This window comes from Hippocampus zosterae, chromosome 13 (assembly GCF_025434085.1).
Source record: "Hippocampus zosterae strain Florida chromosome 13, ASM2543408v3, whole genome shotgun sequence".
Classification (NCBI taxonomy): domain Eukaryota; kingdom Metazoa; phylum Chordata; class Actinopteri; order Syngnathiformes; family Syngnathidae; genus Hippocampus; species Hippocampus zosterae.
The window spans coordinates 21,774,701-21,790,597 of NC_067463.1; the positions used below are offsets into that span (position 1 = coordinate 21,774,701).

The following is a 15,897-nucleotide window of genomic DNA, read 5'->3' on the forward strand; positions in this document are numbered from 1 at the left end:
TCAAATGTTCAATTTGTTTGGTTTCAATGTTTTTAGGAGAAATTAAAGGTACATCGTACGCAATGTAACCGGATGAGAGTAAAAGTCAGACAGGAAGTCGTTTTATTCCAGGGACTGCGTTCAAAGCCCTGCTCCTCTTTTTGTGCATCTCAGACCATTTCATGTGCAACATTGAAAACCATCATCATCATCATCATCATGACAACAAACTTCCTGTAACATTCATAAGTGTTAAAAATTCACCTGTTGTCTTCCTCGCGTCTCCGCTACTGCTGCTGTTTAAATAAAATAGAGTCGTCTCTATTTGACCATGAATAAGCCCTTCTTATCTGCATGCCTGTTCATCAGCAACAAAAGCATCGGATTTGCCTCAAAATGGCCGCTTGGAATCAAAATGGCCGCCTTCCTGTTCAATTGTACGCACTGGTCATTGGTGGGGGGTTCATGGATCATCAAGAGGCGCTGCTGAGTGAGATTGTTGAAAATTTGTGACACCGCGCGTGGCCACTATTGATTGCCGAAGGTGAAAGTCATTTTTGGAAATTGGTGTCCAGGACTGATTTTGTCAAAGAAAATTTTCCAAGTGACGCTACAGATTGGCTTATTGCATATTTTGACACTGCATCACTTAGCGTAGGTGACAAATCTTGGCATTTTAACGCTACCCAACTCAATTTGCTTCAAACTTCAGACTGATTCCATGGGGCATAAATGGTTGAATTTTTGGGTGCGTTGGGAACCAGGATACAGATATTTTCAAAAATGGGTGTAGTTTCAGGCATGTTGACTCGAAGCGCTCTAAAAAAGGAGTTAATACAGCTCAGTTTTGGCAAATTCCACAGAAAGAGCAGGGATTTCTCCCAAAATGGCCGCCTCAAACCAAAATGGCCACCTTAAATTTCAATTGTGGGTCCTTGAGGCAATTTGAGGCGTCTTGTGACATGCCTGACAAATTTCACGTCTGGGTTACTGAGTGAATTCTTGGACGTTGTGCTGAGGGCCTTGAAAATAGGAAAATATTTTTGTCAGGATGTACGTTAGCAATAATTCTACACGTTTTCAGGCATGCCTATAAAGTTCAAAGTCCAAAATTCAGATCTTTTGGGCAAATGCTGTACGTACTTACAAACCATTGAATTCACCCAAAATGGCTACTTTGAACCAAAATGGCCGCCTTCTGATTAAATCTCAGGCATGGCTCAAGTAAACAAATCAAACACTGACACCTAGGATACATATTGCATAAATTGTTGTGTTTTGGGGTTAAAAAGCGATTCAAGTCCAACTTCAGAGAGCGGGGGGGGGGGGGGGTCTAACACTACTTCTACCCTGAGAATACAAAGCCATAAAACAGGAAGTGAAACTCATCAGGCGGTAATAGTGATTATTGTGTGTGTGCAGGCGGGGTTGGGGGTGCGGGGGGGGGGGGGGGGGGCAAACAGGTAGAGGTAGAGACCGCTAAAGCCTAGGTCACACTACATATTCCATACATTGATTGAATTCTGCATGATGTATGAATGAGTTTTAAAATGCTAGTCCCACAAAAAAAAAATAATAACTCTCAAAATGTCTTATGTTATACATTGTAGCTTATAATATAACAATATATTTGAATGCAGGAATGTTGATGGAATTATCACACATTTGTCACAATATAAGTTGTGGTAAGAACTCTTGATGATGAAAATTAATGATGGAGGAAAAAAAAAATAATTGTACAAAAAATGAAAAATAATTCTTGAAAAAAACAAAACAAAATTCTCTGACCATTAAAACATTCAGTCTTGGCACATTTTGATTTCTCTTTGGGGTTATTTTTCAGGATAAGCGTTATCAAAGCTATGCCCCGCAAAATAATAATCATAAATAAAGATTCTCCAAAATATTGCTTTTTTTTTTTTTTTTACGTTTGTGTCAGCTCACTTGCTATCAACAGAACATTTTGTTGATTTAAACATTGTACTCATAAAAGTAATATTAATTAATTAATTGATCTTTTAAAATAGTTTGATTCTGCATTTCAGCAAGATTTTCATTGAAAACTGTGCAAAAATGTGCCAAAGCATCGCAAAATACAGAACTTTTTCTTTGGCTTTTATTTTAGAATTGCTCTCAATAGTGGTGGGTTAGTCGAGCGAGGCAACAACTTAAGAAAGTTATTTAACATGGTTTGTTTTTGTGACAGGTAATTTTTAAAAGGAGTGTTTTCTTCATATTCTATTTGACGAAGAACAATGGCGGACTTCTTTTTACACGTGAATTTGTATTTTGCGCGACGGAGCAAAAAAATCCTGAACACCACCATATATGATGCAACAACCGGAGTTTGACACCTTTGGTTTCGATGGTACTGTGACCTAGGCTTGAGGCGCAAGGGGAACAGAAGCTGGGATGAAGGCAGGAGTATAGAACAAGCAAAAGGGAAATTGACGTGTAGTCACTATCGACTCAAGGCTAAACCACTTGAAAGTTGTGCAACTCGGGTGCAAAAAAAAAAAAAAATGTTAACAAAAACTGCATTGCAGGGGGCAGTCTGAAAATACGTACCCTGTGATTGGCCGGGACAAGGAAGGTGGACGTGTCCTGCTATGCTTCCCAAAAAAAAAAGAAAAAAAGAATAATTTAAAATAATAAAATAAAATAAAAAGTCAGTCGTCCACAGAGCCTGACTCGGGCTGATTGGTGGCGTCGAACGACAGCGTCCGCCTCCTGAGCTCCACACTGCTGTCCATCAACTGCGTCGCCATGGTAACCGGCTCCTCCCCCGGAGGCGGGCTCACACGCTCCTTCCTGTTCCGGCCCGACACCGGCGATGCCGATTGGCTGAGGCGGCCGCGAACCTCATCGGGATCGGGAGCCAGGTGTCTGTGCGAGTGCGCGTTGATCCGCCGCACTTCGTCGTCAGTATCGTCCGCCACCCGGGGCTCCGACCCCCCTGCGTCCTTTCCCGCCAGGTCCCGATCGGGTCCCGGTTGCGATCCGGCCGTATCGCCGCGACTCCGGCATGAGATGACCCTCTGCGGTTGGGTGTATTTCAAGGTGTGAACGCTGGACGAGCGCTGGCGGGGCGGCGTGGAAGTGGAAGATGTGCCGGCGGGCGCGGGGGGGAGGCCGTCCGACACGTTGTCAGCCGAGCCGCTTTGATCCAGTGAATCACAACGCACGGCTTCCTACGCGCACACACACACACACACGGAAACGTTGCCAGGCAAAGTATTTGGGGCAAAGTCATATTCCCCAGTTTCCTTGGATGTTAAGGAAAAAAATATTCTCAAGACCGGTTGATAGCCAGACTTTGCGGGGCGAATTTACGGGTGCCCCAAAGCCATTAAAAAGTCTTTCCTTGGTGAAATGTTAAAACGAAATTAAAGGGAAAGATGCTGTGTTCTGCAAAGTCGTCGGGCAAATTTGCATGTGCCCTAAAGTCCTTTGTTTTGTTTTTTTCATTGTGATTTATTTGCTATGAACAAATCAGTTTGCTTGAATCTCAAGGAAAAAGAATGTGACAAAGATTTTGAAGACTTGTCGCTAGGTAGAGTGCAAGGGTTCATGAGTCACGTGTGCCACAAAGCCATTAAAAATGTTTCTTTGTGAAAAAAAAAAGATTTAAGTGGTTGTTAGGCCAAGGTATGAGGCAAATTACCATGTGACCCACCGACCCTTTTTCTTTTCCAAACACTTTCGGTGTGAACCAATCAATGATCTTGAATATGAAAGAAAAAAATGTGTGTGTGTGTGTGTGTGGGATCAAGACTTGTCGCCAGGCAACATTTGTGGGGCACAATCAAGTGTGCCCCAAAGCCCTTTCATGGAGACGAGAAGAGAAAATTTGTGCGCAAAATCGTGTGAGGCACATCACTTTGACTTCACACCTGCGCCATTAACTTTGCGGGGCAAAATCCTGAATGCCCCAAGACTTGGAAAAAAAAGGAAAAGAATCACGCGTAAGGTCGAACACACCAAAGACGAAATGAAAACACACTTACTTGTCTGCGCAACTGTCGACCAGCAGCGCGGAACGACGAGGGTCTCTTGAGGTGGGAACTCTCTGGGATGTATGAGGGACTTAGCTTGTTGCGATCCAAACTCTCCTCGGGGCTCAGCCAATGAGAGGGTCCCCTGGAACCCCCGTGCAGGGGACTCAGCCTAAGCGAGGGATGTCTGTCCATACTGCAGCAAGATACCAGCTTGGCCCTTTCCCCGCCCACCCTGTATCCGTCCACGCTCTGCGCCGAGCTCAGTCGCCGAAGGTCGGCCACCCGGGCGGGGCTGAACCGACAGCCGTCCACGCTGTGGGCCGAGTCCAGCCGGCGCCGGTCCGGCGGGGGGCCTCGATGAGGCGAGCCCCTGTCGATGCTCTGGGAGCTGCTGAGGCGGATCACGGGGCGGCTGCTGCGCCCGTGGCCCAGAGAGGCGTGGCTAATGGTGGGGAGGGCGCCCGGGACCTGCAGCAGGGATCCGCCCCCGCTGGAGCCCAGTGACGACATGGAGCCTGCGCAAGAAAAAAAAAATACAACCGTGGCAACTTTCATAAGGAATACGGCATGTCTGAATCTTCATGGGCAAAAATATAAATAATAATTATAAAATAATAATAATAATAATAATAATAACTAATCAGTTGCTTTGGAAAATGACGTGTAATGACGTCATGCTCAGTAATGACGTGTTGCTAGGCAGATTAGGAGCCTGCGCAAGAAAAAAAATACAACCGTGGCAACTTTCATAGGGAATACGGCATGTCTGAATCTTCATGGGCAAAAATATAAATAATACTAAGAAAGATTCTTCATGGGCAAAAAATATAAATAATAATAATAATAATAACTATCAGTTGCTTTGGTAAAAAGGGCCATGGTCCTTCACTGCCACAAAGAGCAGAGTCCGGACAGGGAGAGGTGGCAGGGGCAGTAAGACGCTCAGTAATGACGTGTTGCTAGGCAGATTAGGAGCCTGCGCAAGAAAAAAAATACAACCGTGGCAACTTTCATAGGGAATACGGCATGTCTGAATCTTCATGGGCAAAAATATAAATAATACTAAGAAAGATTCTTCATGGGCAAAAAATATAAATAATAATAATAATAATAACTATCAGTTGCTTTGGTAAAGAGGGCCATGGTCCTTCACTGCCACAAAGAGCAGAGTCCGGACAGGGAGAGGTGGCAGGGGCAGTAAGACGCTCGGTAATGACGTGTTGCTAGGCAGATTAGGAGTCTGCGCAAGAAAAAAATATACAACCGTGGCAACTTTCATAAGGAATACGGCATGTCTGAATCTTCATGGGCAAAAATATAAATAATAATAATAAAGACTCTTCATGGGCAAAAAATATAAATAATAATAATAATAATAACTATCAGTTGCTTTGGTAAAGAGGGCCATGGTCCTTCACTGCCACAAAGAGCAGAGTCCGGACAGGGAGAGGTGGCAGAGGCAGTAAGACGCTCAGTTGCTAGGCAGATTAGGTCGTACCCCTAAGGGCAAAAAAACAAAACAAAATACGGCATGTCTGAATCTTCATGGGCAAAAATATAAATAATAATAATAAAATAATAATAACAATAACTATCAGTTGCTTTCGTAAAGAGGGCCATGGTCCTTCACTGCCACAAAGAGCAGAGTCCGGACAGGGAGAGGTGGCAGGGGCAGTAAGACGCTCAGTTGCTAGGCAGATTAGGTCGTGCCCCTAAGGGCAAAAAAACTAAACAAAACACAACAACAACAAAGACCAAGTCTTTGTAGACACAAGTGGGACATCCCCAGAAAGCCAAAGAAAAAAGCCAAACACGCGGAAACCTCACCCGAGTAGCCGTAGGCCGAGTAGGCGTCGACGGCGGCCGACGGGTACGCCGCACATCTGAGCGGCTGCTGGCCGTAGCCGTCGCTGGGCAGTGACAGCATGCGGCCGTTGCTCAGCAGGTTGCCGCGGCAACGCTCCTCATCCTCCACCTGCACCTGCCCGATTCACATGGGATGCAAATCAGCGTCACATGACTCGGGGGGTGGGGGGGGCTTCATCCACAAAATCTCTTTCATGCCATCCGTGTGTGGTGAACGACACTTTCAGTAGGTTTCCTTCCATCTCTACCGCAGCTCGTTTAGGCAACTTAAGTCGTCGGGTCTGATTTCCACAAGCTTAGATTTTTCCCGTGCATGCAATAAACTTGTTAGGTCTGAACCGTTGGGTCGCTTCGAGACGTGGCGAATAGAGTTGGCACCGACGGCATACCTGCGGAGGTGCGTCGCCGTTGGGGGCGGCGGGTTCCCCGCCCGCCAAGGCGGCGCCGCGAAGGGCCTCCTCGCGCTCCCGCCGCTCCTCCATCTCGTCCAGCTGCGCCTCCTTGTTGCTCTCCTCCAGGTGCTTCATAAGGACGGCCACCACCACGTTGACCAGCACGAACTGCGCCGTCAGCACAAAGGTGACGAAGTAGACGGGCGAGATCAGCGGCAGGTAGCTGAGGCAGTGGCGGTCCTCCGGTCGGCAGTCGCGCAGCGTGTCCTCATATAAAAAAAATAAAAAAATACAAGCAAGGTTTGACAAAAATATTCTTATGAATGTCTCAAATTCTGAAAAAAACTTTTGCCAATGTCATCGTCTTCAACTCTTAAACGGGTACAGTAATTGTGTCACGTTTAAGGCACCGCGTTGTGCTTCCAATGTCCGCCAACAGGGGGCGCAAAAGACCTCGAGGCTGCTGAGGGCTTGTCTTTTGGCCCTCCGACTGTTACCAGAATTTTAGTCTGTCCTCCGCTTAGTTTAGCATGACGCTCACAGGAGAGGCATGTAAAATATTCTGGGGGGGGGGGGGGAGTATTTAAAATGCTTTAATGGGGGAAAAAACAGCACAAAAAATGGGAATGATTTTAAAAAAAAAGTATAAAAATGACAAAACAGATCTGGAAAAATTCATAAGAAATTTTGCTAAAAATATTGTCAAATGTTCACAAAGTAAAAAAAAAAGAATGACGATAAAAATTTACACATAAAAAAAAAAAACAAATTTCACACAAATTAAAAATAAATCCAAACGTCATTTTGCCTTCGGCCAATTTTCACCTAAAATGCATCACGTTGTACTTCCACTCTCCTTCATCGGGGGGCGCAAAAGAGCTTAGGCCTGCCAACCAATTGTCTCGTCGCCCTCTCCCCGTCCCCTCGCTCTGACTGTGTCCTGTCTAGGTAAAGTACGCTTAGCGCACGCCGCCATCTTCCATCTCACTTCAAAGCCAGACGGGTTCAAACCCAACCAATCACCTTCATGATCCCGTTCCAGTTGTCGCCGGTGGACACGCGGAAGAGCGTCAGGAAGGCCATGCCGAAGTTGTCGAAAGTGGCGTGACGGCTCAGGCCCTCGCACGGGTTCTCCTCGGAACATTCTGAAAGGCAATCGCCAGAGAGGCCTTAGAACAAGGGCGGATGGCCATACGGGGAGAAGGTGGTGGTGGTGGTGGTGGTGGGCTGAAATCGACATCATTAATGCATGGAACGCAAAAAAAAATAAAATAAAATAAAATAACACGCACAAGCGTACTGTACGCATGCACCACGCGCACTAACCCAGTTTTCCAAAGAGCTCAACTCCCAGAGCTGCATAGATGAAGAACAGCAACATGAAGAGCAGACCCAGATTCCCCACCTAGACGGACATACGGCACACACACACACATATACAGTACATGGATACGTTGACACACACACACACACACACACACACACACACACACACACACAAAGAGACAGTATAGAGAAAGAGAGCGAGAGTGAGAGCATGAGAGAGGGAGAGTGAGAGAGAGGCGTACACAAAGCAGACGGAGCGTGCCAGCGCGCTAAATTAACTTGAAATCCCAAAAGATGCGCGCAGTTAGTTGACTGGGAAAACAAAAAGGGAGGAGCACGAATACTGATTAGCGGGTCACGTGCATTAACGCATGTTTTAGGAGTCGTTCAAAGATCACCTGCAAATGTAAGTAGCTAAGAAATTTTTTTTTAAAAATGTCTCTCTCTCACATTACACACACACATCTACATAAGAAATTATAATTAAGAAAAAAAAAATCTCCCAAAAATCTTTAAGGGAAAAACGTAACAAAAGCCAAATAAAATTGTAATTAAAAAAAAAATAATGTCATATATAAAAATATATAAAAATAATGTCTACAACTACAACGCAAGACAGCCGATGCTACAATGCTGAAAGGCATGTATTCTTTATCATCCGCGAGGAACGACTACTATTACTACCGTACTGACAGGTCAAGAGATGAGCTGAGAAAGTCCGAATATAAAATGCAAAACAAATCGAAAGAAACGCAAACAATTACATGTCTAAAAAAAAGAGATCACAAATATAATTGTAAAAATATGAACCATTCAAAACATCAATTTTTTTGGAATGATTTCATGATATTTGAAAGATGACTTTTGAAATGAAAAAAAATGTTTCGCCCTCACCAAATTCCAAACTTTTCCAAACTCAGGAGCCACCAAACTCTGCAATGTTTTTTTTTCTCCTCTTCATAAAAGCACCCGAGAGAAATTTCTGCTTGCTTTCAGTGTTTGTTTCTCATGAAGGAAAATTAGTCAAATGCTGTTCATTTCCGCAGGCAAACGTCATCAACGCGACTCTTTGATGTGGCACCCGACGCTCGTACGAGCGTCCTTCCTCCATATTTGATGACAAATAGGCAGCGACGGGAGCCATTATGCAAAGGTACAATGACTTCATTTGCCATACACCAGCGAGCGTGTTTGTTTGCTTAAGCGTGAAAGAAATGAAAAAAATAAAATAAAATAAAATGAAAAAAATCCAGCACTCAATGACGCACGATGCCGGAACGCATCCATCATGAAAGAAGGACGCAAAGGACGCTCAAAGGAAAGGAACAGAACTTTCTTCGACACGTTTTGGCCTCTTCTCGACACTCCAAAATGACTTGATGGAAATGTTTTTTTAAATATTAATTTATTAATATTTTTAATTAATATTAATTAATTAATATTAATAGAAATTATTATTTTATTTTTTTATATCTTGATTTTTTCATGCCTCTTTGCAATCGCAGTCAAACAAAATGTCCTTTCATTTAAAATCATTCCAAACGCTGGAATTTATCTTCCAGTAAAGGGATCAAAAAAAGCACAAGGATAGTTTTTAGTGACAATGAATATTTTGGGGGATTTAAATAAATAAAAATAAAAAAATATTGAAAGGACCAACCAAAACATTACAACCATTTACTTAAAAAAATACTGTAATAATTTATCTTGACAAGGTTGCTTGAAAAAAAAAAAAAAAAAAGAAAAAGATGCTGTGAAAACAGAAAAACCTTTCGTTGACGAAACTGAAATCAGCTGCTGTCGCAAGTACCGATACCTTCAAATAAGGCCCGATACCAATGTTGATATCAGTACTCCGCTTTCCCTAATAACAAGCATGGATGATTGACAGATTTGTGCTCTTCATGCCCGGTCCAGGTCATGACTCCATTCTCCTCATTAGCTGTGCAAAAATTAATCGACGAATAATCGATGCTCAAATGCATCCGGATTTCTGTTCTGACACTGGATGAATTGTTCGGCTACCCCCAAAACCGTCCAAATGAATGGAAATAAATTCTTAATCCGATTCAGCCGTTGAACGCAAAATAATCGAACCGATTCATCGACGACCAAAATAATTGCTTTAGTTGCAAATGCAAAATCGATTTTGGAATTCATCTTCAAAGGCGGCTTTCCCTTGGCTATGCGTTTTTTTTTACCTGAGGCAGCGCTTGCATGACCGTGTCCAGCAGAGCTCGCATTCCCGTGGCCATCTTCAACAGCTTCAGAACTGCAACATGCAAGGCACCGCACATCAGGAAGTCGCTACAGCTCGGGGCCCGATTTGCTAAGATCCCAAATAGCCGGCGCGCTAAAATTGCACGCTAGTGGGTTGGAAAAGCGCGTGGCGTACCCCGCGTGATCCTCAACACCCTCATGATGCGTATGATGGTGGGATTGATGGGCAACGAGGCGTTCAGGTCGATTTCTTCCAGCGTGATTCCCATGATGGAGAGCAGCACGATGGCCAGGTCCAACTGGTTCCATCTGGGCAACAAGAATCCAGTTAGCTCGTTTTTTCAAAAAATGCACCATTTTACTTGAGTTTTTTTTAAAAATGTTTCATATTAGCTTTAGGATTTTATTTTTAATTTGTATTTTTTTTTTTAGAGCATCAGTCGATGCAACATGCGCACTGACGGCGTTTTCTTTCAGACGTCGCCGCCATGCGACAATTTGGTGGCTGAAAGTCGACTCAAGTTTGTATGGGCTAAGAACAGGTCTCAGTTGTGGACAAACATGATTTGGGTGGTTTTGAGGACACTGTAAAAAGGAATTTTTTTGAACCCATTATTGTTGTTGTGGTCTTCCGAATGTTTTTAAAAGCAGCCGTGGCCGTGGACTCAAGTGACGGATGTTTCCAGGATTTGCCAGGACCTCTTTGATCATATTATTCAGTTGTTCATTCATTCATTCATCTTCCGAGCCGCTTGATCCTCATTAGGGTCGCGGGGGGTGCTGGAGCCTATCCCAGCTGTCTTCGGGCAGTAGGCAGGGGACACCCTGAATCGGTTGCCAGCCAATCGCAGGGCACACAGAAACGAACAACCATTCACACTCACACTCACACCTAGGGACAATTTAGAGTGTTCAACCAGCCTGCCACGCATGTTTTTGGAATGTGGGAGGAAACCGGAGCACCCGGAGAAAACCCACGCAGGCCCGGGGAGAACATGCAAACTCCACACAGGGAGGCCGGAGCTGGAATCGAACCCGGTACCTCTGCACTGTGAAGCCGACGTGCTAACCACTGGACTACCGGGCCGCCTTATTCAGTTGTATTCGTCATATTTTAAAATATTTTTTTTTTGGTAATATTGAAAAAAAAAATCTTAAATGTTTTGCTTTTTTTTTTCCTTGTATGTTTATAATGCGAGACGGTTGCTACCTTTCTTTAAAAAAGCGACGAAGGCCAAACGCGATGAGCTTGAGGATGGCCTCGATGACAAACACCACCGTGAAGACATAGTTGCAGTACTTGAGGATCTCCACCAGGTACTGTTTGACACACACACACACCCACACAATGAAAGCCTGTCATGTGTGGTGATGGAAGAGGGGCTGTTGCCGTGGTTACCTGGGGCTGGTTGTAATGCTCCATGCTCATGGTGAGCAGGTTGGTGACGATGATGATAGTGATGAAGAGGTCCAGGTAGTGGCTGGTGCACACGCTGTGGATGGAGAGACGTAGCGGCGAGTAGTCGGCGTAGTACGGCTTCTCCAGGGCCTCTGTGCGCACGCAAACACGGACAAAAGGTTTATTTCGCTTTGAACAAGCTTTTGTCTCCGCATGAGTGTGTGAGCTTCACTAGGGGGGGAACACGTTTGGATTTGTAGGGACACACCATTCCCGTGGGGACACCGGTACGCATAACTCTGGGGACACGCAACTTTAGGGTTGGGGAGACAGAGATGTGTACATTTACATTACCTTGTGGGGACATGTGTGTGTGTGTGTGTGTGTGGGAGGGAGGGGACACTAGTTTTGCAGCTACACACAAATCTGCTGAGACATCAAGTTTTGTGGGTTCATATGACTTTTTTGGGACACACAATGGCACCGAGTTTTTGAAAGAACACATTATTCTCCAAGGACACACTTCCGTGGGTGACGCACAACTTTGTGGGGACGTCTCGATTTGCAGCTCATCCAATACCCGATCAACCTCGATCTTCAAACAGACTCGTGCGGACTTGCAGATATAACGTGTCCGCACCGAGTGTATGTAGCCGTACTAAAATTGTCAGTGTCCCCGCGGAGAAAGGTGTGCTCGTGGGCGTCGTAAATCTGGGCGGGTGAGTAATGTGCACTTAGAAGACGAGGTGTCCCCGGAGATGAATGCGTATCTACAAAGTTATCCGCGCTCAAGAGTTATGTCCCAATGATTCACGGGAACTAAACAGAATAACCAGGCACGCGTGCGCGCACGCGCCGGCTAATAAAATGCTTCGGAGAGAGGGACACAAAATGATATGGGAAGCAAAGTCACTGATGAAAGCAGGTGACATGAAGTGCGTTTGTGTGTGTGCAGAAAAATGGCACCGCCTCATAAATTTTGCTCTTCACACACACACACTTGAAGGTGTCTTTGGGCCAAACTGTCAGCTGCGAGTGACTGTAAGAGAAAAGCAGCATGGGCCGAGTGCGGTGGGGGAATTGAGTAGATTTAATAAATACACCCCGGAATAAATACCCCTGAGTACATCAATTCTCTAAAGATTGCGAGATCAAAATTTTCTTCTATATAACCCCAGGGAACATGTTTTTTTGCTGCACTAGAATAAAGTGTCATTGCACATCCACTACAGTAGGTGGCACTACAGTGGCAATCTCATTGTCAGATTGTGCGCAGGGAATATAAGAAATATCATTCAGCAGATTTATATTCATTCATTCATTCATCTTCCGAGCCGCTTGATCCTCACTAGGGTCGCGGGGGGCGCTGGAGCCTATCCCAGCTGTCTTCGGGCAGTAGGCGGGGGACACCCTGAATCGGTTGCCAGCCAATCGCAGGGCACACAGAAACGAACAACCATTCGCACTCACACTCACACCTAGGGACAATTTAGAGTGTTCAATCAGCCTGCCACGCATGTTTTTGGAATGTGGGAGGAAACCGGAGAACCCGGAGAAAACCCACGCAGGCCCGGGGAGAACATGCAAACTCCACACAGGGAGGCCGGAGCTGGAATCGAACCCGGTACCTCCGCACTGTGAAGCCGACGTGCTAACCACTTGGCTAACGGGGCGCCCAGATTTATATTCATTTCATTATTTTTTTTTGTGCACCTTAAGCCCGCATCCCACTGAGCTTTACGTTACATGGAGCAATTTTAACTCAAAATGTTCTCCCCATTAACTCTAGTTTATGTCAATTAAAACTAAATTGTCTCCAAATAAATGTTTTTAAAAAAACAAGCAGTTCTTAAAACTAAATTTATGCAACTGCGTCAAACATAAAAGTTAAATACAACTAAACTGGACTTAGGCGGTGATTCTTTGGCGTACCACTAGAGGGAACCCACGTGCCACATTTGGAGAATCACAGTCACATTTTTCTTCCCCAAAACTCAATTAAGGCCAAACTTTTCGTGTTCCTTTTCGTGCACTCACTGCGCCGGCGCTTCTCCAGGCGCTTGCGCCGCTTCTCCTCGCGGAGTCGGGCTTCCTCCTCCTCCTGCTGCTGCCGACACTTGTGGAAGTTCTCCACCACCACGCCCACGAACATGTTGAGCACGAAGAAGCTGACAATGAGCAGGAAGGAGATGAAGAAGAGCAGCATCCAAGGGTTGTTGTTGCGGACGGGCTGCCCAAGGAAAAACAGGCGGGGAGACCCGAGTCAGTGGTCAAAGTGGCGCAGCCGTCATGGCGCATCGATTCATCAGCCGCAGTTGCCCTCACCACCCCCCACCCATGCCCCACCTCCTTCTCTTCTCCTGAAATGTCTTCGCTTTTCCTTTTTCTGTTTTTGTTTTGGCTTCTCTTTATTATCAGATCACACGACGCTGTCGAAACGAACGCATTGCAGTGACTTTGTCGTCATAATTAATGACAACTTAGTGTCCCCGCCCACCAAACATTTTCATGAAACAAAACGCATTTCTCATGAAATTGCAGACTGAAATGTTTAAACAATAATAAAAATGAGTGTTTTACTGAAGTACATTTAACATGTCAATTTTATTAAATTGTTTATGATGAAATGAAATATGAGCACTAATCAGTCATTTCATATTAAAATGAGGGTTTTGCATTCATTTATTCCATTTTGTTCCTCAAAAAGTTTTTAAAATTGTATTTTTTAACACATTTTTAATACTATAAAAAATATCTGGCAAAAATAACCAACTTTATCTGTATATTTAACATTTTTATTTTATTAACTTATTTATTGGATTAATTTAATTTAATTTAGCCATTTCGCCCCTAAAATCGTTGTCATATTCTTTTATCTGGACTGATTTGTTATACTTTTACCTTTTTAGAAAATTTCACAATTTAATTCCCTTTAAACAATATATTTTTAAAAAAGAGTTTCACTTGACATGCATCTTTTGTTTGATTAATTAATTGCTGAATTAATTATATTCAAATTAATTCGAATTAATACATTCTGAAAAAAAAGCATTAAAAAAATGAAATAACGGATTAAAAAAATTATAAAAGTATTTCAATTCATTCTAATCACTAAATTAAAATAATATAAATAAAATTTTGTGCTTAAAACGAATTCACTCAAACACATCCCTCAAAATAAAAAAATAAAAAATAAAAAAATCAAGTCAGGAAGGCCATTGACGGCGGGCGTGGCACCTGCTGGTCGACGCCGACCGCGTCCAGGCCGTCGTACATGATGCTGACCCAGCCGTCTTTGCACGACAGCACAAACAGAGACATCAGCGCCTGCCAGATGGACATTTCATTTACTTCGCCGTGTGTGTATGCACGCGCACGCGGGCGCCAGCGCTCATGCGCGTGTGTCACACACACCTGTCCCAGGTTGTCAAAGTTGTACTTCCTGCGCATCCAACGGTGTCCTGCGTCCAAGCACTGCGTCTTGTTGGTGATGCTGGTCACGTTGTAGCCCTCACAGTGGAAGAACTTGCCTTTGAATAACTGCACGCGCGCACGCACACACACACACACACAGATCACAGAGAAGGTAAACTGGAACAACATTTTTGTTTTGGCGTGCAGCCCTTTAAAAGACCACCGACCACATGCCGCACTCTAAGGGAGTACGGCGGTTGATTTATAAAAGTGAATCGAATTCGCTGTCATCATTTTCATCCACCTGGTCGAGTTTTGATAATCACGTTAAAATGGAAGTTTTTTTTTTTTTAAATGAATGAAAAGCGCTCGGGTGTGTAAAATAAATAAATAAATAAAATTTGGGGTGGGGGTGGGGGGGTGCCGTTCCCTCTCAACGGCGATTTGTTTTAAAAGTCTGTTTCATCACAAATAGAAGTGAATAATTCATTCATTCATTCATCTTCCGAGCCGCTTGATCCTCACGAGGGTCGCGGGGGGGGGGGTGCTGGAGCCTATCCCAGCAGTCTTCGGGCAGCAGGCGGGGGACACCCTGAATCGGTTGCCAGCCAATCGCAGGGCACACAGAGACGAACAACCATCCACGCTCACACTCACACCTAGGGACAATTTAGAGTGTCCAATCAGCCTGCCATGCATATTTTTGGAATGTGGGAGGAAACCGGAGCACCCGGAGAAAACCCACTCAGGCCCGGGGAGAACATGCAAACTCCACACAGGGAGGCCGGAGCTGGAATCGAACCCGGTACCTCTGCACTGTGAAGCCCACATGCTAACCACTGGACTACCGGGCCGCCCCGAAGTGAATAATAAAAGTGGAAATAAACTTGAGTCGCAGAAGAAATCGGGATCATCATAAGATTGGCCCGTATCGATGCCTCGCATATTTGTGTCGTAACTGGAGTGAATCGAATCATCCTTCCAGGGACTCGTTCATAGAATAGTTCATCGAATCGTAGTCCAGACCAGATTGCATCATTGTTGACCGGCGTGAAGATATGGTCATTAAAAATTGCATTTCTTAAAAAAAAACTTGGATACATTCAGATTCAACAATTATAAGATCCCGCCCCCCCTGCGCGATTACAAAAACGAAAACAATGATCGCTCTCGGTGAGAGCAGCCCTTCCCCTCGGATCGATAGCAAATCTTGCAGAAAGCACACAGCGCCCCGAAAATGATGCTTCATCAGCAGCTGATTTGCATGTTTCACTTTGTGCTCGCATTTCATTTGTCATCCCAA

The 15,897-nt window shown here is 44.5% G+C and overlaps 1 protein-coding gene across 1 annotated transcript in view; it reads right to left on the reverse strand.

Moving 5' to 3' along the window:
- Window positions 1-79: 79 nt before the first annotated feature.
- The window catches only part of LOC127613400 (voltage-dependent T-type calcium channel subunit alpha-1H-like), a 38,563-nt gene continuing 22,745 nt past the window's right edge, over window positions 80-15,897 (reverse strand). Inside the window, exons 21-33 of the mRNA XM_052084413.1 lie at window positions 14,595-14,720; window positions 14,418-14,507; window positions 13,218-13,410; window positions 11,181-11,332; window positions 10,992-11,101; window positions 9,957-10,090; window positions 9,763-9,833; window positions 7,562-7,640; window positions 7,259-7,380; window positions 6,233-6,502; window positions 5,805-5,958; window positions 3,987-4,492; window positions 80-3,170 (exon numbers count right to left, since the gene is read on the reverse strand). Coding sequence (XP_051940373.1) covers window positions 2,649-3,170; window positions 3,987-4,492; window positions 5,805-5,958; window positions 6,233-6,502; window positions 7,259-7,380; window positions 7,562-7,640; window positions 9,763-9,833; window positions 9,957-10,090; window positions 10,992-11,101; window positions 11,181-11,332; window positions 13,218-13,410; window positions 14,418-14,507; window positions 14,595-14,720 — 2,529 coding nt within the window. The 3' untranslated portion in view covers window positions 80-2,648. The remainder of the gene's footprint in view (window positions 3,171-3,986; window positions 4,493-5,804; window positions 5,959-6,232; window positions 6,503-7,258; window positions 7,381-7,561; window positions 7,641-9,762; window positions 9,834-9,956; window positions 10,091-10,991; window positions 11,102-11,180; window positions 11,333-13,217; window positions 13,411-14,417; window positions 14,508-14,594; window positions 14,721-15,897) is intronic.